This window comes from Mastigoproctus giganteus, chromosome 1 (assembly GCF_048544385.1).
Source record: "Mastigoproctus giganteus isolate SK-2022 chromosome 1, ASM4854438v1, whole genome shotgun sequence".
Classification (NCBI taxonomy): Eukaryota; Metazoa; Arthropoda; class Arachnida; order Uropygi; family Thelyphonidae; genus Mastigoproctus; species Mastigoproctus giganteus.
The window spans coordinates 207,987,314-208,012,369 of NC_143575.1; the positions used below are offsets into that span (position 1 = coordinate 207,987,314).

At 36.8% G+C, this 25,056-nt stretch overlaps 1 protein-coding gene across 6 annotated transcripts in view; it reads left to right on the forward strand.

Moving 5' to 3' along the window:
- Window positions 1-25,056, forward strand: part of LOC150091482 (tight junction protein ZO-3-like) — a 549,427-nt gene that overhangs the window by 194,889 nt on the left and 329,482 nt on the right. For all 6 annotated transcript variants that reach the window (XM_090375872.1, XM_090375842.1, XM_090375863.1 and 3 more), the window contains exon 4: window positions 5,250-5,352. In XM_090375872.1, the coding sequence (XP_090231998.1) occupies window positions 5,250-5,352 (103 nt within the window). The remainder of the gene's footprint in view (window positions 1-5,249; window positions 5,353-25,056) is intronic.

The following is a 25,056-nucleotide window of genomic DNA, read 5'->3' on the forward strand; positions in this document are numbered from 1 at the left end:
ACAGTTGTACTAAGTTAATACAACTTTCATTCAGCCATTAGATCAAGGCATTTTATCCACCTTTAAAACTCATTCCATCAGAAAATCATTACAGTGAATTTTGGAAAAAATTGATTCCGAATCTGTTGAAGTAATGGAGGCAGGGAAACATTTCTCATTTGTGAACTGTTTCAGAACCATAGCTTTATCGCTGAAAGAAGTAAAACCGTCAATGTTAAATGCGTGTGGAAAAATGTATGGCCAGAGTCAGTTCATTCAGGAAATATGGTCGAACTGGCAGAAAAGGGAATCAGTGCGATAGTAGAACTTGCTACGTCGGTAGGAGGGGAAGGTTTTGATGACATGACTACTGAAGCCCTCGTGGGTAGCACAGTTGATAGAATTGCCCTCCTGCCATGCTGGGTGGAAAAGACCTGAGTTCGAATCCTGTTGACGATGGGAGGAATTTTTATGGGCCTTTTTCAAAACGTGGCTGAGGCGAGGGTAGCATGGTTTTTCGCTCCTGGAATCTCTGGTTTTTCGTCGAGCAAGACAGAAAATCGACTTCAGGACACACACAATTTATAGACAATACACACAGGTGCCTCCGTAGCCAGGTGAGCAAGAGCAGCAGCGCGTAGCACATGCTTTTTGATTAGACCGGGGTTGAAGCCCGTGACCGCCAAATACGGAGGATGCGGAAAGGTCAGGGAATGATCACCGCATATCCCCGGAGCAATATGGCTTTAGTTGCTAATGCTCCTAAAAACCAAATAACAACAACAATATACACAGATTAACATGGCCTTAGTTGCCTATGCTCTTAAAAAAAAGATATGATTGCTGAAGACGTTCAAGAATTATTGGTAGAAAAAGAGGCTGGTGAAGCAGATTTGGTGGAAATGGCATTGGAGGTAAAACCAAATCAATTCAGAGGATGATAATGCAGATGAAAATTCTAAACTTCCAAATTTTACACTAAAAAGCATACAGGAAGGCATAAAGTTAGCCGAGCAATTAGAATCTTATTTTATAAATGCAGATTCTTGACTGAAAGGAGCCCAAAGTTCAAAAGGGAGCTTCAAAAAATGCTTAGTTTCATATGATGAAATTTGCAAAGATTTATCAAGCAAAAGCAAACAAACAAAGATTACTGATTTTTTAAAGAGAGATTTTTTACACATGAAAATGGTGTATTTTTGTTAGTTTTGTTAACATTTTGTTAATGAAATAGTGTATTTTTTTAGCCTTTGGAACGTAACCCCCATTTTTTGTACCTTTTCTTAGTCCCGTACAACACAGTTTTGCACAACACAACATTTTATAGGAACCTAACTACCGTGTTATACGAGGGTTACCTGTATTCTTAAAATGAGAAATTCTTGAAATAAGAAATTCTCCTAACCTCAACTAGGCACATTATAGTCTAAGCTGCTCTTGTGCCAACAGCTATCAAACATCAACAACAGCAGCAGCAGCAGCAGCAAAGGGGCAAGCTTATTCAGCGTTAATTAGAAAAGCAAAAGTGTAACCAGTGTCACTTCTTCACTTAATCAGCCTATTTCTTTTAAGTGCTTGTCTATCCCTCTTTAACCTACTAGCTGGCCATAATGCATCGCTAAAAGTGACACCAACCCATGCATCTGAGTCCCCCATGGTATCATGAAAATGTTTGGAATAAAGTCAGTATATGATTTAAAATTGGGTCCTTCTTAATGTATTCATTATCTTGATAGTATAATGGATAAATATATAATTTTTTATGAATTAACATTAAACCAGAATTAAAAATCATCACACAACAGCTAGTAGATATTTTCATAAATCTTATTAATGTACACAGAGATATTCTGTGGAATACCTTTCAAGTGCACATGGTAAAAATATATTTGGAAGTTTTGGAATAAGTTGAAGAATAAAATACTAAGAAATAAAAACTTTAAAATAAGTATTAAGCTTATACTCTGTTTTAAAAAATTTAAAGAATTTTAAAAAATTTGTAGAATTTGAGAGACATATTTGCTTCTGCCACTTTTCCCACACTTTATTGAATTTACACAGTCAAGCACATAATATATGTGAATTGGATCACAAATAAAAGTCAACAATAAATCTACAAATAAAATCGATGATATTGTATGCTGATTTTAAAGGTTTATTATTTTATTTGATAGTATTGTGGGCAATAATTGAAGGATGCATGCAGAATTCAAGTGCCAGTGCATTCGGAAATTACTGTCATATCAGCAGCTGCTTAGTGACTGCACTATTTGATGCATCCAGCTGTTCTAGCTGAATATTATCACTAAAAAATGGCAGGAAGACTTTTAAAATCTAAAGTAAGAATTCCACCTGGATTAGCAGCACAAAAGTCCACTAACAACAGTAAAACAATGATAGACCAAATAATATCAGCAAAAAACTTGTAATTCAAAAATTACATTATCCACCAAATTATTAAAATCCATCCTTCAAACTGGAACAGTGACATGTAAGATATGAAATGAAAACCAAAAATAAATTAATATTAGATGTCTACATCTCTGTAGAAGTAATAATTTTTGCTGACCTGTGATGGTACATGGGCCAGAGGTGTATTGCTAAAAAAGAAATAGTACTGGAACGCTCGTCGATTAACTACAAATAGTTACCTACACTTTTTTCATTTGCAAAAATAAATAAGTAAAGATTAAAATATTTGCTCAGTATTTATTTATAACTATTAAATAAAAATTTCAAAAGTAAAAAACAAAGACAAAAAATTTTAAAAAATCAGAAAATAAGAAAAAAAAAATGAAAACAAAAACTCCAAAATAATATAAAAAATACTGTTCAGAAGAATCTTAGAAATTCCCATATAGGATTGATTACGTATTCTTGTGTGACTGCCCTTTTTGTTTGTCGGTCAACAGCAGAACAATGAAACCGCAACAAAGTTCGTACATAAAAATTTGGATTCCATAATTTTACTGGTGGACCATGTAGTTTAATAAACAACAAAACATTTAGAAAAAAGTACCGGAACGTCGTTTCTGTGCATTCCGGTTCCGAATAGACCACTGACATAGGCGTACCAGAATATATAATATTCTTATCTGATTTTTTCATATCTGTCTTCCCTAGGCCATTTGATTAAAACATCTATATAATGCAGCGCACAGTGAGAAGTGTCTGCTTCACACACTCATGGAATTTGCAACAAATGCTTAAGCATATTGTAACATGAATCAGTAGGTAGGCATATACAGAACACCTAACACTGAGATCTGAATTTTTCATATCAGGTTCACTATTCCATTTGCTTAAAACATTCTTGTGATGTGGTGCACAGTGAGAAACAGCTGCAACACATAATTCATGGCATTCTCAACAAGTGTTTGAGCCTATTCTTACATGAACTCGTATATAGGAATATATACGGAACACTTAATACTCTTGATCTGATTTTTTCATATCCTAGTTTCTCAGGCCATTCATTTAAAATATCCATGTGATGCAGTGCATACTGAGAAGTGTCTGATCTCACAGATCTCAAGCATACATAATTCTCAAATTCCAACAAGAATAGAGGTGCAGATCAAAAGTCAGAAACCCACTAAAGGACTATAAAAATTTATTATTATTATCATTAATAATAATAGTAGTAGTGGCAAATGGTGCAAGAAAGCAGGCTTATGCAGCATCAGCCAAAATATAGCTGTACAAAAACTATTAGTCACTCTGATAGCCAATTTAATTTGAAGATTTTTTTTTTTGTTTTTTTTATGCATGATGTGTCATTGCCGGGTTAAGTTTAGAGAAACTTCCACTTTCACAAGAGTAGGTAGAAGCCTTTTCTGATAGCCAATCACTCTTTGACCAAAAAAGTTTTGGAAATCTTTTCTACAATTATCTCCTCCCTTGTGTATGTCATATAGTTTATGTCATATAGTTAATGAGGTGTAGAGATACCTTTTTAGCATTTAGTTTATTCAACCCTCATAAATCCTTAAAACACCTTGGTCAGGTCATTCTGCAGATGCCTAGTTTCAAACACCGTTACTTACAGAACTGAAGTCCCTTCATGTTAAGAATTCTTCTTTGTGCTCTTTACCAATCTTTTTGATTTTCTCTGTACCCTCTTCAACAGGTACACATCTTTCCTAAAATGGAATCTTCAAGTCTCTATGCAATATTCAAGATGTGGTCATTGGATGTTTTTGAACTAAACATTCCATTCAGTGTGGTTTTTGTTCTTTAAAAATATTTTATTCTGTCTCTTAGAAACAAAACCCGTCTGTTATGCTATTGCATTCAAATCATACTCACTGACTATTATTAAAATAATTATTGAAATAGTGCACGTGTGTAATGGAATCAGTTTACAAGCAGAACGTTTTTCTTATTTTTTCTCACAAAAAGTAACCTGTAATTAATAAAATTAATTAATTAAAGGCTCATTTGTAAAATAAATAATAGTGAATAAATATAGATAGCTTTAATTTACAAATCAGTGAAACAAATACAGCACTCAGTTTTGTTAAAAGTATATAATTGGTGAGAGTAAGCAATATGCACACATGTAACTCACAGTGCTACAAACCAAAACTTAAAAACAGTTATAGAAGGTCATCAAAAGAATATACCCAGAATCATTGTTCACATTGGAAAGACACATATTTCCAAATAGTTGGCATAAGGTGCTTTTTAAAAGCTATTCCAAATCATATTAATCACTTATTGCTGTTGAGGCAAATTATTACTGAACAGAAACAAATCTCACTGAACTTTAACTGGTGCCACAACAACAATTAACAAACTGTACAAACAAATAATTCATGCGGACGTGTGAAAAAATTAATGATGCATAAAATTAAATTTTACACTAATTTAATGCTTCCAAGCAATTGAAAAAGAAAACAAAATGTCTTTGCAGATGTGGAGAATATTCTATTAGTGTTTTTCCATTTAATTTTATTTTGCAAATTTTTACACTCTTGAATGAATTTGGTCAGCAGAGGAGACAAGGTAGTTCCAGCAAAAACAAGTTTCAGTAGGAACAGAGCAGATAGTATACTTGAAGTGTTGAGTTGAACATAACTCTTAACTCTCAGATATTTCTATCAAGTCTACAATCCCATCAGTATAAGTCAGTGCTGTTTTGAGAGTGATGGCTAACAGGATGTTATGTTAATTTGTTTTGCTATTTCTAAATATTTGAAATGAAATGTGTTTTAAACTTTTCTGTAGTTGAATTCTAAAGCAGTATAAATGTTTAAATTTGTTTATAGGATCAATGACCGCCTTGTTAGTGCCAATGGAATATCCTTAGAAAATGTGGAGTATGCTATAGCTGTTCAGGTGTTGCGAGAATGTGGTAGCAGTGTTAATCTAGTAAGTAATTTATTAACATTCAGTGTTCAAACAGTATAGGCATATATTTTTGGGAGTGTTTATGATCATTTAAGTTTGCTTAGAATATATAAGGTGAATCAAATGAGATATTGACTTTTGGAATTCAGGGTAGATTAAGGAATGTACAAATAAACAACAAACTGCAGTGCCCAATTGGTCAGATTTGTAAGCATAAATAATGGTGAACCCACATGGAAGAGTATAGTTACAGTACGTTGTACACAGGCAGAACTTGAATTCCTTCAGAGTTATATGGGATTGTAATACTTTTTTTTTGTGCTGAAGGAGAAAGCCAAACTAAAAATTTATTGTTATTTAGTAACCATGTATGGTGATGACTACTTGAAATGGTTCTTCAGTCATGCAAGAAATTTAAACAGAGACACAGCCAAAAAAAATTCGAACTCAAATTGCACCACTCTGCATGGTTTTTGATGTTTGTAAACTAGCAGCCGTTTTTAACTCAAGTTTTTTGCACTGATTTCATAAATGTTATTTGTTTTCTATCATGTACCGTTTTTTCACAAATCACTTAAGTTGATGTTATGAGGTGCATTATTTGAATGTATTATGTTAGGAGCGAATATTGGTAATTTGTAAACTAAATCTTCACGTGTTGGCAACTCTGCCTTCAGTCATTTGTTTCTTGACCTTAAGAGATCCATGCAACATTTTTTATCACTGTGAACTCAGTTTATATTTCAAGTATTTTCTCAAACTTTGGCTGAAAAGTGAGTAAAATATCTTCATGCGAGTTTTTTTTTTTTTTTTATGTAAACCCCAAACACGAGAGATATTAGAACTTATAGTACAGTGGATTCCGGTTATTTGGGCCACCGGTTAATCGGGGCAGCCGTTTATTTGGGGCAAATCTTAAAAAACAAAAACCAATCGAGAAAATAGCCAGGGTTTACATCGCTTAATTGGGACAAAATGCCGTTTAATCGGGGCAGGAGACCCCAGCACTGGAGATTACCCTACGATTGTCTCCGACCGTACCACGTAGTTCGGTCGGATTTCTGGAGGTCACAACCATAAAACAATAAAAACAATTAGCAGTCACCTGTTTATTGGGCTTTTCTGTTAGTGCAATCTATCATAAACGGACAGTAAACTTGAGATCTTATTGAATTTGCGTAAATACGGACAGCTGGAATTCTGTGGGTTATTATGGTAAAACGTGTTTACACTTCCATGGAATCTTCAATCATATAAAAAAAATAATTTTCAGAATCTTCTCTTCATTCCTATTTTTAAAGCTTCGTAATTTGTTACTCCGTTCTCACTTGCGCATGTTGTGTCACTTGCAATTTGTGTGTGCCATGTCCTTTGTTATTGATTGCTTATCTTATTACTGTTTTAAATTTTAACCCCCACCCACAAATGTCAGTGAACAGAAATGTCAACTAGTTTAGTTAGTATGTACACATTATTACAGTACGCATTAATTATTCCGATTATCACTTATATTCTTCCGATTTTCACGTATCATTAATTTTTTAATTGGTAAGGTAATAAAGAGTAAATCTGTACTTAATATATCTTTACTTTTATAGCCTGTGGATAATATTCCTCCTATTTTCGCTAATTAGAATCACTGTTTAATAGAATTAAAATTCAATTCACAATGACCGGCGCTTACTACACATCGTATAATGAACGGTACTTTAGCCGACCGGGCTAGCCGAGTGGGTAAAGTACCTGCCCGGCAACCCAAAGGTTGCTGGTTCGATTCCCGCCTCGGGCTTGGATCAAAGTACTGCAAAAAACCTTGGGAGGTGCAATATGGCCACAGAAGCCGATGCGCCAACAACTACCAAATCAAAAAAAAAACGGTACTTTACTGTTGTGAGTTTGTCGTAATGTGATTTGATTGTACAGTGAACTAATTGTAAAGGGGGGGTAAATTGCATTTTAACTATTTATGTCAGATAATTGGGGCAGCCGCTTAATCGGGCCAAAATGCACTAGTCCCGATGTGTCCCAAATAACCGGAATCGACTGTAATTAGTACCGTGCTTGGGTTGAGAAGACAAAAGAAGATATTTGCTGATGAGTGTTTGAACAATCCAGATTTATCTATATATATATAAAACGCTTAGATATGCTGCCCAAATTTTCCAACTGCTAATTGTTGCCAGCACCTGTTCACGCAGTTCACCTGCATGACCACCATAATGGGCATTCTTTATTAATTTTTGTACTAACATTTTTCAACCGAAGAAACCAACCTATGCCTGAAAGCTATCGATGTATGTTTATTTTATGTCTTCAATTTCAATAAACCATTCGAAGTTTTAAGTGTAAAAATGGCTGAACAGTGTGTAAGAACTTTGAGAAAATGTAGAAGAAATGCTAATGAAACATTAAAGGAGATATCTAATAGACTAAGTGACCGAAATGAGACTCAACGACTATGAAGACGGACAGAAAACATTGAAGAAAGAGAAACAAGATTGGAAATGAGAAGATGGGCAAAATGGCGTAGGACTAATCAAATAGAAGTACTGGATGAAAATAATCAACAAGCTGTAATTAATGTGGAAGAGCATGACATAGGAAATATGTGTTACAACTGTGAGTATTGCAATGCAAGATATTGGGGACATGAGTTAAACACATTGAATAAATACACTAAATGCTGTCATGATGGAAAGGTTTCACTTGACCCACTGTCTGAGACACCTACTCTATTACGAGAGCTGCTTACAGGGGATACACGCGAAGCAAATAACTGCAGAGAACATATAAAAAAAAAGGTAAAGTGCAGCCATTATCAACCCACTGCAGGATGGAAACCTCCTCAACAATTCATGCTGAGGGAAATGGACCATAATCTGCCACGCTGTTCCAGTGCGGGTTGATCGACCGTATTCAGCAGTCAGGGGCTTGAACCCCGGTCTACTCAAAGAGCGTGTGCTACTGGACTCCTGCTCCTGACCACTTGGCTACGGAGGCCAGAATATACAAGAGTACAACTCAGCAATGCCGTTCACATCAATGTGCACAAAGATTAAATCACTGCCTGGAAATGATCCATACTGTTTTAGAATCCATGGCCAGATTTGTCATTTGGTGTCACCGCTATATCCAAACGAGGCGAATAAGCCAGGATATGGACAACTTTATATTTTCGATTCTGCTGAAGCAACAACAAAATGACTTGAAAAACAGTCAAACCAAGGGTGTATGGCCGAAGTAATGCAACAATTGGACAAGGTGTTGCAACAAGTTAACCTATTTGCTGAGTCATATAAACAAATACATCAAATAACCCATGTTAATCCGACAGTGAATGTGCGCATGACAGTTATAGAAGACCCGGCCTTAGATAAGAGATGATATAATGCGCCTACATCTGAAATGGAGGTTTCTGCAATATTTGTTGGAGAAGACGGGGAACCACCTGCAAATAGAGACATATGCATATATCCCACAACTGACTGCTGTAGAATTATATCAACGCTAAACAAAAATGAAGACTGAAGGATCTAGATTAAACTATTTATGCCATAATCAGAAAGATGGCATATGTTACGCCAGGTACAACTAGATTTGTTATATTTAGTTATGTAGTCCTCAAGCAAAGACAAGATATTACAGAATTTGTAAAAAATGTGTATTGTGCTTATTTTGGAGTGAAACTTGGCAACCAAGATAAACAATGGGCTCCACATAAAATTTGTTGAACCTGTGTTGAAGTATTGAGATTGTGGAAAAATGGTAAAAGAAGGCTATGCCATTTGCAATTCCCATGATTTGGCAGGAGCCTACAAATCACCGTGATGACTGTTACTTTTGCTTAGTTAATGTAAAGGGATATAATGCAAAAAGTGAGATGGGCATTGTTTATCCTAATATTCCATCTGCCATTAGATAACCTGCCAATTCCATGCCCTCCACTTATATTGGAGAATGTAGCAGCAGAGAGTGCTGAAAGTGAAACTTTTGAAGATGAAACTATAGTCTACACACCTGGAAACATTGAGTCTAGCCCTCAATTGTTTTAACTGCATAAACCCAATGATCTGGTGGGAGATTTAAATTTACAAAGGAATCTGTAGTACTCTTTGTTTTAGATTTAAGTAAAAAAATTTTATAGCACATGGGATGTGTTTCTCATGGGGCAGGCACAGAGAACAGGAACTAGTTTACTACTTTTCTGAGGGTGATTCTATGATTTTTTTTTGCAGTAATATAAATTACTCAATGAACTATTTAGGAGTTAGTTACATAGTGGTGGAATCGTACATGGAGGAGACGTTATTGACTCATCAAAGAGGAGTCTCAAAGGTGTGTTGCTCCACAATGGAAATAAACATTAGTCAATTCCAGTAGCTCACTCTGTGCATTTGAAAGAAACATATGAGAACTTTAAGTCGTTGACAAATATTAAGTACGAAGAGCATGGTTTGTTGGTCTGTGCTGACTTTAAAATGATAGGCATGTTACTTTGACAGCAATATGGTTGTACAAAAATGCCTTGCTTTTTTGTGTGAGTGGGACAGTTGGGCAAGGAGTAAGCACTGGGATGTCAAGGTATGCCATGGTACCCCAAAACTGTGCTCCATGCACATCAAACTGGGTTTAATGAAACAGTTTGTGAAGCTTTACCTCAGGAAAGTCCCTGCTTCTTCTACCTTTGTACTAAATTCTCATCAATCACCCAAGAGAGGCTAAAAAAGATATATTTGTTGGACCTCAAATTTGCAAACTGATGAGGGACCGAGATTTTGAGAGAAATATGAATAGGTCTATTGTTAAGAACTTCTTAGGGAACATAAAGCCAGACTACAAGAATATAGTTGAAAATATGTTAGCAAGAAGCTGGGCTGCAATGTAAGTGTCAAGGTGCATTTTTTGCATTCCCACATTGACTTCTTCCCAGAAAATTCAGGAATGGTTACTGAAGAACAGGGTGTGAGATTTAACTAGGGCATTAAAGACATGGAGATGAGGTACCAGGAGAGGTGGAATGTCAACTTGATGGCTGACTATTGCTGGACACTGAAGAGGGACTGTAAAGTAGAAGGATCTGCATGAAAATCAAAGAAACAAAAATTTGACCCATCGTAGATCAGTGTTTGAAATGAAAGGTGAGTGTTTAGTGGACTTTTTAATGGTTTTTAACATGTTGTTGTTGTTTGGTTTTTAGGAGCATTAGCAACTAAGGCCATATTGCTCCGGAATATGCGGTGGTCATTCCCTGACCTTTCCGCATCATCCGTATTTGGTGGTGACGGGTTCGAACCCCGGTCTAATCAAGAAGCGTGTGGTACTCACTGCTGCTCTTTCCCACCTGGCTACGGAGGCGCCGGTTTTTAACATGTACTTAAATATAAAAGTCTGATAAAAATAGCATTTTGGGTGAAGGTAAAGAAAGCCAACACAGGAAACTTCAGGAAACTTTTAGCGGTCAAACGCATATCCCGGTACCGCAACTTCTCCCTGCATTCTTGTAAACAGATGGTGCATGTTATCAGTAATGGCAGTAGAAGTCGATAACGATGTATTGATTAGTTTTCTCTCATTATTAAAAGCAGATTATTGGAGTTCATGAGTGTAATGCCTTTGCAGCTGAAATTTACTTACGGGTACACCCTCCAGACTGCCTCAGAAGGGTGTTTATTCTCCCTTCCTGCTGTTTTAGCCCAATAGGAAAATGTCTTCTATTGCAACTACCGATAACACACAATCTGTAGAAGTTGTTTTCATATTGAGTTAAAACAGCAGGAAGGGGGGGGGATAAACATCCTAAGACTGAGGCAGTCTGGAGGGTGTACCCGTAAGTAAATTTCAGCCTACTCATGAACTCTGATAATCTGCTTTTAATAATAAGAAAACACTAATCAATACATTGTTATCGACTTCTACTGCCACTACTAATAACATGCACCATATGTTTACCAAGAATGCAGGGAGGAGCTGCAGCACTGGGAGATGCTTTTGACTGGTAAAAGTTTCCTGAAGTTTCTCATAGTTCTCGTGTTGGCTTTCTTTACCTTAGCCACATTTTGTTATAATTTCAGGTGCACAATTTCTGCCAAAATTAAAAAAAATTGTGAAAAATCAAATTTTTTTTCATGATTTTTGAAGAAACCCTTCATGATGAAAACAAACTGAGGTCATTTTTGAAATCAGCATTAGAAAATGATTCAGAAACACCCTTTTCTGAGAAAACATCAATGAAATTTTTTTCAAAATGCAGAGTACTGATTATTTTAATGGTACCAGAGCTTGTCATTTGTATATATATTTTTTTTCTGTCGAAGTTTGTGCTCATGTTCCAGTTTACATGTTGCTTGGGCTGAAAAACCCAGAATTAATTTGCAGAGGAAATAAACCCTATATTCCCTCTGCTGGAAATTGGGTAACTAGCCTGAATTGAAGAGGAATTCAGAAATTCATTCTAGTTGTCAACAGAATTGAACTGGGACTTCACCATATTAGTGGGAAACTATGATATATTGTGCCAACTAAGCTATCATGGAGGACTAAATAGGGAAGCAGTTCACCCAGAACAGAGATAAGGCAACCATTTGAAAGGTGATGATGTAATACAGGCTAATCAACGTGTAACCCTTTGTACAATAGCATGCAATTGCTTGGGCTGTTATGTGTCTACACAATAATCCATGGTTTATCATAAAATCTGTGCAACAATGCACAGACTTTATGATAATATGATATTTATATATTTATGCTTTATCATAAAGGATAGAAGGTGTGCAACTGTTGTAGCAAAATGCTTGAGTAATGAACAATATGCAGCTTATGTAAGCATACATGCATGGAACATCTGGTGTGCTATTGGGAGGAGTGTAAAGGCTCCGTGGATCAAGTCATTGTGGGCAGTAAGTCATGGTGCCACCATTATCCAGAAACTAAATACACGAGCCATCAATCAATGCAAGCTCTCTTTCACCTGAGAGAGAGAGAGAGAGAGAGAGAGAGAGAGAGAGCTACATTGCGAGATACCCTAAGTAACAAGGAGAGCTTCACAGAAGTGACCATTTGAAACTTGAAGATTTCTCTACTGAAAAATTGTTGTTAAGAAGGTGATCAAAAATTTAGAATTCCTAATGTCTTATAAACTTTAATTCTGTCACTTATTCCAAGTAAAGTTTCCGATTGAAGACGTTCAAAGAATACTGATAAACAGGTAAAGGTGTAGCTGTTGACTTTTGACTTTCGAAAACCCAGAGATCGGGTAATAGTGACCGGAGGAAAACGGGAGATTTTTTTTTGTTAAACACTTGTTCCGTTCTCAGTGATGAGATTTATGTTGCTATTCTTCAACTGAAGAGGACCTTTTTATGGACTAGTTGCTCTATAGTGTTATGATAATTGCTTGTCATTAGGGTAAAACACTGAAATCCTAATGTTTTACCTTAGGGTTCCAGTGGGAATTAAATTATGACACACCATTAAGAATAAGTTACTAGTTAATGCATGGTGCTGTTTTATTGCATGACAGTGCAAAAACCTAATGGGCATTGTCATCCAGAAACATTTGCTCAGTTAGATGGAAAAAAACTTAAATACACACTACATACTCTCTGACTTTTCCTGATGCAGTCATATCTTTAGAACAAATGAAAAGGGCTCAAAGGATATTGCTTATATTTGGATGGTAATATCCAGGAGACTGTCAAAATTGGTTTTGCCAGTAACCGGCAGAATTTTATGCAAAGAATATATACCTCACCTTGTTATATGATGACACAGTGATTGAATGCTGCAGGTGATTTAGTTTAAAATGTATATCGCTGACAGTTCCAAAAGTTTCATTTGATTCACCCTTGTTTGAGAGACAAACAAAATAATTTGATTCACCCTTGTATGCCAGAACCAAACAAAATTAAAAATAAATGTCAAATTATAAAAAGTGTGTATTGACCTTGTTTTCTGTTCAACTTTCTTTACGCTTGGTATAGTAAACATATCAGCGTTATTCTTTTTTTTTAGAAATCAGAACCCACTTGTGACAAAAAACATCTACACTTACTTATATGGTTGTCTATTTTCTCTGTTTTGTTACCAGTAAAATTTTTCTCTTCCTGATTAGGAAGTTATTGCAACTAATTTTGGAAGTAATGGGAATTAAGTAATTCTGATAAGAGATTAAACAGTACTGCACTCCACATAAATTTTAAAGTCAAAAAATTATTCAGTGTAAGCTAGAAAGAAAACTTTACAGAAAACAACACAATTGTTTTTATAGGCCAATTTTGATGTATATCAAAATTGGCCTCTAAACAATTGTTTGAATCCTTGTAGATATTGTCTACAAGGATGCACCCTTGTAGAGTGTATCCTTGTAGATAAGAATTTTCAAGTCTGGAGGGAGGAAAACCAAGGTGATTGTAAGAACTGGTTATATGAAACATTGCATTATTTTTAAAATAAAAGAAATCATGTGAATTATGAAGAAGAAAAAGGATTTAAGATATTCTTATGCTATTTTAGATAAATTATGCAATAATTGTGAAATTGTTATTGTCAAGTCTAGAAAAATGAATGAATGAGGGCGAATTACGACAAATGCCATGCTGTTTTAAGAATTAAAGAAATTAGATGAATTGGGAATGAACACTATTTTCTATAATTTTTTTTCAATAATTATTTTAATTCAATAAAAATAGCATAATATTAATGTGCCCTTTAATATTTGTTGTTTTCGCAACTTCTCTGTTTATATTTTAATTGAAAATAATAGGTAGTAGCCAGTTAGAGAAGTTCCAGGTTCTGTTCCTCTGACAATTAAAATAAATCACGCAGCCTTTAATGTAGCTAGACCTTTAAATCATGTGAGCAATTACTAATCACATAATGTTGACAGTTTCTCATAATTCTATAATGTTGGCAGTTTCTCAGAATCATTTTATTAAATATACAAGGCACCTAATCCATGCAATTTGTTTCTAAATATGCTGGGTGGTTATAAAATAAGTTTCCCTATTCAGGAGACCCTAGTGTCAAAACGGTTAGAGTTAGCACTGTGAAAATTGGTAGGTATGTCATTTAGGGTATGGGGAAGCAATTTGTAGAAGGGAAAAAAAATAAATAAATAAAAAGTTTAAAATTCTGCCACCAGGGAAAAAACGGCACTGCACATTTGTAAAAGTTGTCATTTACTTCAAGACACGCTGCTTACGCAAATGACATCCTGTTAGATAAAAGCAGAAAAGCCAACGCAATAACCATTATGGCTCTTACAAAAAAGGAACGTGCTCTTTCTACCTTGTTCTACCAGAATAATAGTAACGCTAATGCAGCACTACGTGAATATCGAAAACTTAAAGGTTTGCATAAAGGACTTTGACATTGTCAGTGGGGATTCGAAAACTAATAAAGAAATTTGAAGTGACTGACTGAGGAGTCAGGTGTAATTCCGGGCAGGGGACGACCAGGTATCGGAATGGAGGAAGTGGATTAAGTGCAGGTTGCAATGTTCGGAATGCAAAACACTATCAGTAAGTAGTGCCAGAGGTGTGTCAAGAGACTTGAACCTTCCTTGGTCTACTGTACCTAAAGTACTTCGAATAATTTTATGCTGGTTCCCGTACAAGATTCACATAGTGCAAGAAATAAAGTCTTGTGATCAGCAACAACGAATAGACTTTTGCTCTATGATTTCTGGCTCGTATGGAACTTGACAATACATGGGCTCAAATGATCTTGTGGTCCGATGAGGCACATTTCACTCTTCATGGGACTGTAAATGCTCATAACTGCCGAATATAGGGAACTTCTCGTCCATCATGCTGTGCATGAAAGATCACTACAAAGTCCATATGTTACAGTATGGTGTGGATTCACAGCAGAGTTTATAATTGGATCATTTTCTTTGAATACATCCCCCTAAGTGGTAACTAGTGCATGGTACTGCGCTCTTCTAAGAGATCATATTATTCCCACTCTGCAAGAAAGGCAATGCTTGGAGATCGTAGTGTTCATGCAAGATGGTGTCCCTCCCCACGCGTTGGTCGACAAGTGAAAGAACTGCTCCATTCAACATTAGGAAATGATTGCATCATTTCTAGAGACTTTCCACAGTTCTGGCCAGCCCGATCACAGATCACAATCCCTGTGATTATTTTGGCTATGAGGATACCTGAAAGACAGAGTTTACTGTAGCAGCATACAGATGCTTGTCGATTTGAAAGCTAGCGTTAAACACCATGTAGCCAACATCCCCAATGAGATGCTATGCGAAACTGTGTTGCACGCAGTCCTCTGTTTTCAAAATGTCATCTCAAGTGAAGGAAAACACATAGAACAATATCTGTAGATTTCTAAGTTCTGATATTAAAATCTAATCCTAAGTTAAATATTCCATCTCATGTTTACAGTGCCAGTTTCTCCCCAGGTGGCTGAAATTTGAACTAAATTTTTTTTCTTCTACAAATCACTTCCCCATATCCTAAATGACATACCCACTGATTTTCACAGCACTATCTGTAACCGTTTTGACACCAGAGTCTCCTGAATAGGGAAACTTCTTTTATAACCACGTGGTATATAATGTATATTAAATTAAAAGTAAAATTAAGAAAGAGAAAAAATAAAGAAAGAGAAAAAATAAAGAAAGAAAGAATGGCAAACATAAGAGGCTGCATTAGCATATCCAACAAATGTTGCTACTTCAACACGATCTAGAAAAGTTAGGTAGATGGGCTAAGAAATGGCAAGCAAAGTTAACATTGACAAGTACAAAGTATTGCATATGGGTGGCAGTAACCCCAGAGTAGTAGTAGTAGTAGTAGTGGCATGTGATGCAAGAAAGCAAGTGTATGAGCTTATGCAGCATCAGCCAAAAAAAAAAAAAAAAAAAATCACACCATTCCCTCCAAATGCCTGTCCAGTTCATCCTTAAATTTATTTAACCTATTAACTTCCACGACAGATGGAAGTTTGTTCCAGCAATTAACCACCCGCTGGCTAAAGGCAAATTTCTGCACATTTATTCTACATCTGTCTTTTCTTAATTTGAATTTATGCCCCCTTAGGTTCGTAATCTGAACAGGTGGAAGGATCCCATCAGAATTCAGCGTGCCCAACCCATTCAAGGCCTTATACACTTCAATCAGATCACCACGCAGGTGCCTAGTCTCCAGCCACTGCAATTTGCAGAACTTAAGCCTCTCTTGGGAAGAGGATCCCTTCATTCCCCTCGCCAAAGTTGTTGCCCTTCTCTGTACACGCTCAAGCAAATCTACATCCTTCCTAAAATGAGGCCTCCAGACCTGTACGCAGTACTCAAGGCGTGGCCTGACCATTGCTTTATACAGAGGGACAATCACCTCCTGTTCCCTGCTAGCAAAATTCCTATATATCATTGACAAAACCCCATGATCTGCCTAGGCCGCCTGTCTGCATTGCTCAGAAAACTTCATATCTGACTGCTGTGGCGCCTCCGTAGCTAGGTGTTCAGGAGCAGCAGTGCGTAGCACACGCTTCTTGATTAAACCGGGGTTCGAGCCTGTGACCACCAAATACAGAGGATGCGGAAAGGTCAGGGAATGACCACCGCATATCCCCGGAGCAATATGGCCTTAGTTGCTAATGCTCCTAAAAACCAAATAACAACAACATATCTGGCTGCACAATTACTCCCAGGTCTTTTTCATTTTCTACCACCTTAAGTGTAGCATCACACAGTTGGTACGTTTCTCTGGGGTTACTTCTACCCATATGCAGTACTTTGCATTTGTCAAGGTTAAACTTCAGTTGCCACTTCTTAGCCCATCTGCCCAAATTATCTAGATCCTGTTGCAGTAGCACACTGTCATTAATAACCCTGCCAACCTTTGTATCATCTGGAAACTTCGACACTAAGCCTGATATACCTTCATCAATATCATTGATAAATATACAAAACAACAGAGGACCCAACACCGAACCCTGTGGGACTCCACTAATAACATTAGTACATGAAGAGCAGCACCCATTAATTACCACACTCTGTTTTCTCCCACTCAAACCATCCTTTTATCCATTTTAGCAACTTACCCTTAATACCATTCTGCTCCAATTTGTACAATAGTCTTCCATGCGCAACAGTGTCAAAAGCTTTCCCGAAATCCAAATATATGATTTTAAAATAATTTTTTGCATCCAGTTCCTTTGTAACCACATCATAATATCCTATCAGATTTGTCAGACAAGACTTTCCATTAACAAACCCATGCTGTGTCTGAATTATTGCTGCATTGTCTAGATGATCCTGCAATGCATCTTTAACCAGTGACTCCATTATTTTATACGGAATAGAAGGTAAACTAACTGGTCTGTAATTACTCGTGTCACCCTTCGATCCCCCTTTGTGAATTGGGGATACATTTGTACATCACCAGTCCATAGGAACCTCCCAGAGTCCAAGGATGCTCTCATAATTATGGCTAAGGGTTTGCTTTAATATAACTGGATAGATCCCATCCACCCCAGGTGCCTTTCTTTTGTTTAACTTCAACAATTTCTCCTCCAATTTGCTATCAGTTATTACAAAATCATTAAGCACCCTGCTACAATTTGATAACCTTCTGCCATTTTCAAACCTTAATAACTCTTCACGTGTGAATGTAGATGCAAAATACTCATTCAGTTTGTTTGCTATCTGAGCAGGATCATCAACAATAGAACCATCAATATCAAGTGGACCAATCAGATTCACCCCCTTCCTTGTAGAGTTTATATAAGTAAAGAAATCCTTGCTATTTTTCTTAGTATCTTTTGCCAAAGATTTCTCGTAATCTGCCTTCGCCTGCCTAACCTCCTTTGTGACCTGATTACAGACTAGCTTATAACTGCCATAGGCTTCTAAGTCACTTGATAATTTATATGCATCCCATGCATTTTTCTTCTCTGTCACAAGTCTCATTAGTTCATTTGATAACCATTTAGGCCTAAACCTTCAACAATATTTCTTAATAGGTATGAAACTTTTAGTAGCATTCACAATTAATTCCTTGAATGCTTCCCACTCAGAATTTACTGTTGGTAACATTGTCAATTGATCCCACTGTACAGAATTTAAAAACTGTCTGAGACCACTGTATTCACCTTTACGGAGCAAAAGCCCTTTCCTTTACCCCTGATGGTAATTATATCTTTAAGTAAATCCCACATCAGTACACTGTGATCACTGCCATCTAGTGGTTCCTTTATCTGCAAATTCTTAATATACGAATGATCACTGCTGATAACCAGATCAAGAGCATTATCCTCTCTGGTTGCCCCTCGAACATGCTGCTGCAGAAAACAATCATCCAATAAATACAAAAAAGCCTTACTGGTGTGTGAGTGACCAACCCACAAGTTCCAGTCAATATCTGGGAAGTTAAAATTCCCCCATTATAAGACATTATGATTTACTAGCCCACTCTATTTCTCTGTACAATTGTTCATTGTACTCATTCGAGTCATTAGGCCTATAACACACTCCTACTCTTTTTTTTGCTTTCACAGTGCTTATGTCACACCAAACTGACTCAACTGTTCACTGTTCATCTATATCAACTGGATGCACTTCTTTTGATTTTATGTTTTTCTTAATTAACAGCATAACACCTCCTCCCTTCCTATCCTGTCTATCCTTTCTGTACACATTGTATTCCCCAAATTCCAGTTCTGCATTCCTTATATCTGTGTGACACCACGTCTCTGCTATCCCAATAATATCCGCCTTTGATGTCTTGACCAGCACTTCAAATTCATCAAATTTATTTACTATACTTCTAGCATTGGTATACATGCATCTATTCTCATTCTTAGTTACCCTAACACATCCCACATACCCACCTGTTTCAAAACGACTGCCATCAGTCCCTGAAACCCCCTGCACCCCTCGCTCCAGGTTGCTACTTATTCTAATAGAAGTTGTGCAAGAATCACCTTCACCTCTGCCTGCGGCTACTTTTAACCTTTTAATCTGTGAATCCCCCAAGCTAGCAGTTTTCCGATGCATCTAACACTGCCTTGATAGCATCAGCAAATATTCTTGCACCCCTTCTATTTAAGTGTATCCCATCCTTGTAGAAGCAGTTTCTCCTGTTAACAAGCACAGACCATGCTGAAAAAAATTCTACCCCTTGAGCCTTGCACAATCTTTCCAGGGCCGAGTTGATTGACGAGGCTCTCATCATGTATTTCCTCCTATCGTGTCTGGGCAGAATTGCAGACACTTTCAAATTTAACCCTGACTCACGACTTTTTTGCAACATTGACCTGTACTTGTTAAGTAAATTTGCAGATCTCCTACTCTTAATGTCATTGGTGCCAACGTGTACAACAATATCACCTTTTGTGCCCTTAAAAGATGATATATGCTTTACAATGTCATCAACTTTTGCCCCTGGCAGACATATCCTGGTCCTGTTCCATCTATCCTTTTTACACACTATATTCCCCCTCTCCCTGACAATAGAGTCACCAACAATAACTAGTTCCTTTGGGACCAGCGCATTCTGCCTTGGAGATTGCTGCTGTGTTGCCTGATGCCCAACATGTACCAACTGTGTGTTACTACACTCAGGGTAGTGAAAAATTAAGACCTGGGGTAATTGTGCAGTCAGATATGAAGTTCTCTGAGCGGTGCAGGCAGGCTGCCAGCACAGCTCGTGGGGTTTTTGTCAATGATACACAGGAATTTTGCTAGCAGGGATAAGGAGATGATTATTCCATTGTACAAGGCAGTGGTCAGGCGATATCTTGAATACTGCATACAGGTCTGGATCCCTCATTTTGGGAAGAATGTAGAGCTGCTGGAACAGGTGCAGAGAAGGGCAACCAGATTGATGATGGGAAAAAAAAAGGGTTCCTTTTAGATATGGCATTCTGAATAGCACATAACATGGTTCTGTTAAGAAAATCATGTTTAACTATTTTCACACAGTTCATGTCAAACAAAATCACGTTTAACTATTTTCGCACAATTCATGTCAAACAAAATCATGTTTAATTATTTTCACACAATTACTCATGTGCTGGATGTCGCGTACAATTCTGACATAGTTTATTTGGATTTTAGTAAAATTTTTGACACTTTCTTATGCTATAGAGGTTACTGTATAAGCTTGAACAGGTTGGGATTACTAGTAAATTTCTGAGGTGCATTGCTGGGTGACTGCAGGACAGAAGGCAGAGGGTTGTGATTAATGGATATTCTTCAGATTGGTGTCACGTCAGGAGTGGGGTCCCTCTAAGATCAGTTCTTGGACCATTTGTTTATCATTTTTCTAAATAACATTGACAAAAGGATAGAAGGTGTGATGTAAAAATTTGCAGATGACATAAAGATAGGTAAATTCATTAATGATCAGTGCAGCAGTGCTTCTTCAGGATGGCTTGAACAGGCTGCAAGAATAGTCAGAAAAGTGAAAGCTGTGTTTTAACATAGTAAAACAGGCAGGAAAGCCCATGGTGTACTATCGATGATTTATTGAATAGAGATAGGTAAGTCATCAGGGGCATTCCTAGGGTATGTTGAACCTGGGTGCCAATTGAAATTTTCCATCCCCTTTAAAATTTTCTTCATATGTGTATGTAAGTTTCATTTTTTCAGGCACCCCTTGAATGTTGGCACCCAGGTGCAGTGCATCCCTTACATCATCAGCCTGTCCCTATAGATCATAATCCTGTAGAGATAGGAAGTTTATAATCCCACTGTATAAGGAGATTGTAAGACCACATTTGGAATAGCAGTGTCCAAGTATGGAGACCTCATTTGAAAAAAAAAAAAAAAAACCCCACATTGTGCCCTTCTTGAAAGGGTCCAAAGACAGGCAACTCAAATGGTTTGATCGACAAAAGGACGGCCTTACGAGGAAAGACTGCAATTATGTGGGCTACAGAGCTTGGCAACCAGACACCTCAAAGGTGACCTGACTGAGGTCTTGAAGGCTCTGAGGGGGATTAGTGAAATGAATGAAGGTGGGATTTTCACTGTTATAAAGAATTCTAGAACTAGGGGTCATAAATCCAAATTACAGGAGTTGAGGTTTACAGGCACTCCCTGACTTACGTAATACTCTACTTATGTAAATTCAACTTTAAGTAAGTTTTTTCTGAAAACTGGAAACAAAAAAAGAAAAAAAAAAAAAAAAAAGGAAAAAAAGAAACATGTTTTGCATCCTGTAGGAATAAATGGAGGTATTGTGAAAATATTGTAATGTGGACCCAGTAACACGTGTTTTTTTTTTTTTTTTTTTTTTTTTTGGTAATTCATTCCAAGACCTCAGAAGTTGAAATTTTGTCTATATAACTAAACTGTTTATCTCTCGAAAACGTAATTTTTATAATATAAATTATATTAGTTTTATATAAATTTATGTCAAATAAGTACAACACAAAAATTGCTGGATGCAAAAACAAAACATGCTACTATTGGCTGAGAGGAAAGACTATGCAGTCCGGTTGGAGAATGCACTACACTTTCATCATTATAATATGTTCCGTTATAAGAATCAGTTTTGAATGCCTTTGTTGATATTTTTCTAAACCACATTTCTGGAGGTCATGACCATAAAACAATAAAAACAATTTGCACTTTCCAGTTTATTGGGCTTTTCTGTTAATGCAATCTATTATAAAAACTTGATTTTATTGCATTTGCGATGATACCAGTAACTGGAATTGTGTGGGTTTTTATGTTATTATGGTGAAATGCACACCTCCTTCATTGAAATCTTCAAATATATGAAAACCAATTTTCAGAACCCTCTCTTCATATCTATTTACTTATTACAATGATGAAGGGAAAGGTACCAACGAAAAGTGCAAGTGGTGGTTGTCAGAGGTGGACTGGGTCAAAAATTCTAAGTGGGGAAAACTTGTGGCCAAAATCACACTGGCCTCTGGCCCACCGGGATTTCCCTGGTAAGTCTTATGGCCAGTCCACCTCTGGTAGCAGTGCTAGGAAAAAAAACAAAATTGATTTAGAAATGAAGATGAAAATGATTAAGAAGTACGAAGCAGGACAAAGTTTGTTATCTATTGCACAAGAATTAGGTCTCACTGCTTCAACAGTGAATACTATTTTAAAGGACAGTTCACATATAAAAGAACATATTAAAGGATCAATGTCTTTAAGATCAACAGTGATCACAAAACAGCGTTCAGGTGCTATATTGAAGATGGAAAAGCTATTAGTAATATGGATGGAAAATTAGATTCAGAAGCGAGTGCCCCTAAGTTTAATGGCCATTCAAACAAAAGCAAGAAGTATTTGTGAAGATATTAAGGATAAGCACAGTGAACCCCAATTCAAGTTCGTGGCAAGCAATGGGTGAATTAATAGGTAGCTTGGTGCTGGTTTCCACAACGGTGAAGTAAAACTTTCATAATTGCACACTTTTGTAATTTTCCTGCACTTGAGATTAAAAAAATAAATAAATAAATAATTCTATTTACATGTTCGTTAAACATTTCTTTTTTGCTTCAATCAAATTCAATGTAGATAGTTGTGAGTTGCATAAGCATTTAGGGAAATTCCTACTTACGTAGAGTTCTGCAGAACGCAACCCTTATGTAAGTTAGGGAGTGGCTGTATATTAGATTGTAAGAAGTTTTTTTTTTTTTTTTCCAGCAAGTTGTTGATTGCTGAAACAAGTTGCCCTTGCAGATTTTTGAGGCCTTGTTATGTCAAGGAGCCAAGTATATTCTTGCTATGTGTATGCTGTATCCAAAAATTCCATTACTTCATACAACACATCCCCCCCCCCCACCTTTTCTTTGCTACTGAATACATCAAGAACAGTCAAACTAATAGAACAAACTTATCTGCAAAAAGATCTAAACTTCCCAAACATTTCCCTGTTCATTTCATAAATGTACATGGTCTCAGTTCTGTTCTCAGACTATAAGTGGAAATGGACATCTCACTGATGTCCATTTCCACTTATAGTCTGCCAAGCCCCACTTACTTCTTCTGAGAGAATCTCAATTATTGGTTGATTCAACCACTGTTCATCTCAGTTGCCCTATGTTTGGATAGTTCTTAAAGGCAAAGGAATGGGTTATAATTTCAGGAAAGGAAATAGACAACCTATGTGTTTCCCTCCTCTTCCTCCAGCTGACCTTTGAATTTCCCCAAACTGTCAGCCTCTACCACCCATGCAGCTAACTTATTCCAGTAATTTATAACTTGCTGTCTAAAAAAAAAAACTTCCTGCAGTCCAGTCTAAACATTTGCCCCCGTAACTTGAATTTATGGCCCCTAGTTGCAGAATCATTTATAACTGAGAAAATTTCTTCATTCATTTTACTTATGCCTCTCGGGGCCTTAAACACCTCAATCAAGTCTTCTCTAAGGTGCCTAGTTTCCAAGATCTGCAACCCACATATTCAAAGTCTTTCCTCATATGGACCTGTTTTTGCTGATCTCACAAGATGAGTTACTCATCTTTGTACCCTTTCAAGAAGCTCAATGCCTTTGTTTAGTTGCGGTCTCCATACTTGAACACGGTATTCCAAGTGTGGTCTAACAAATGCCTTGTATAATGGGATTATGACATCCTTCTCTCTACTAGAAAATGTTCGATAAATAATCGGACACCAGGGGCCTTCCTTGCAACCTGTCTACAATGCTCGGAGAACTTGTCTGATTGTATCGTAACACCCAAGTCCATTTCCTCCGCTACTGGCTTTAGTTCAACTCCATCAAGTGTATAAGTTATTTTGGGGTTACTCTTTCCCAGGTGTAATATCTTGCACTTTGCTGGATTAAAGTGTAGCTGCCACTTTTGTGACCATCCCTGAAGTCTATCTTAGTCACTCTGATTAAGCTTTACTTGGCAGTGATTAACTACTCTACCAGTCTTTACATCATCTGCAAATTTTGACATCACACCCTCAATCCCTTCATCGATGTCATTTATGAAAATCAAAAACAACAGTGGTCCCAATACTGATCCTTGCAGAACCCCACTTCTTACATCAACCCAATCTGAGGAATAATCATTTATCACAACCCTCTGCCTCGAAGCCATCCTACTCTCCAAGGATTTTCCCTGTGATTCCAACCTGTTCCAGATTATAAAATAACTGCTCATGTGGGACTGAGTCAAATACTTTGCTGAAATCCAAATAAACAGTATCATAATTATTCCCTAAATACAGCTCATGAGTGACCCTATCAAAATAGCTAACCAGATTAGTTAAACATCATTTTCCCTTTACAAAACCATGTTGAGTATCCCTCAGAATTCCATTTCTATCTAAATGGTCATGAATTCCATCCTTGATCACTGCCCCCCCATGATATTCCCTACTACTGAAGTTAGACTGACCGGTCGGTAATTTCCCACTTCACTCTTAGAACCCTTGTGCATTGGCACTTTTCCAATCCAACGGAATCATCCCCGAGTCCAGTGATGTTCTCATAATTAGCCGCAATGGTTCAATGCACTCACTTGCATCATCTCTTAAGATTATAGGGTATATGCCATCAACCTTGTACCATATGGCTAATGATGATGATAATAATAGTAATAATAATAACCCCAGGAGCTCAAAAGTTTTTGTTAAATTATCATGTGAAATTTCAATATCATTAATTACATATTTTTCAACTTCATTCCCATAATTTCTTTTTGACATAAAGGTTTTTCTTCTGTAAATATATATGCAAAGTAACTGTTGAGTTCATCTGCAACATCAGCTGGGGTATCTAATACTATCTCA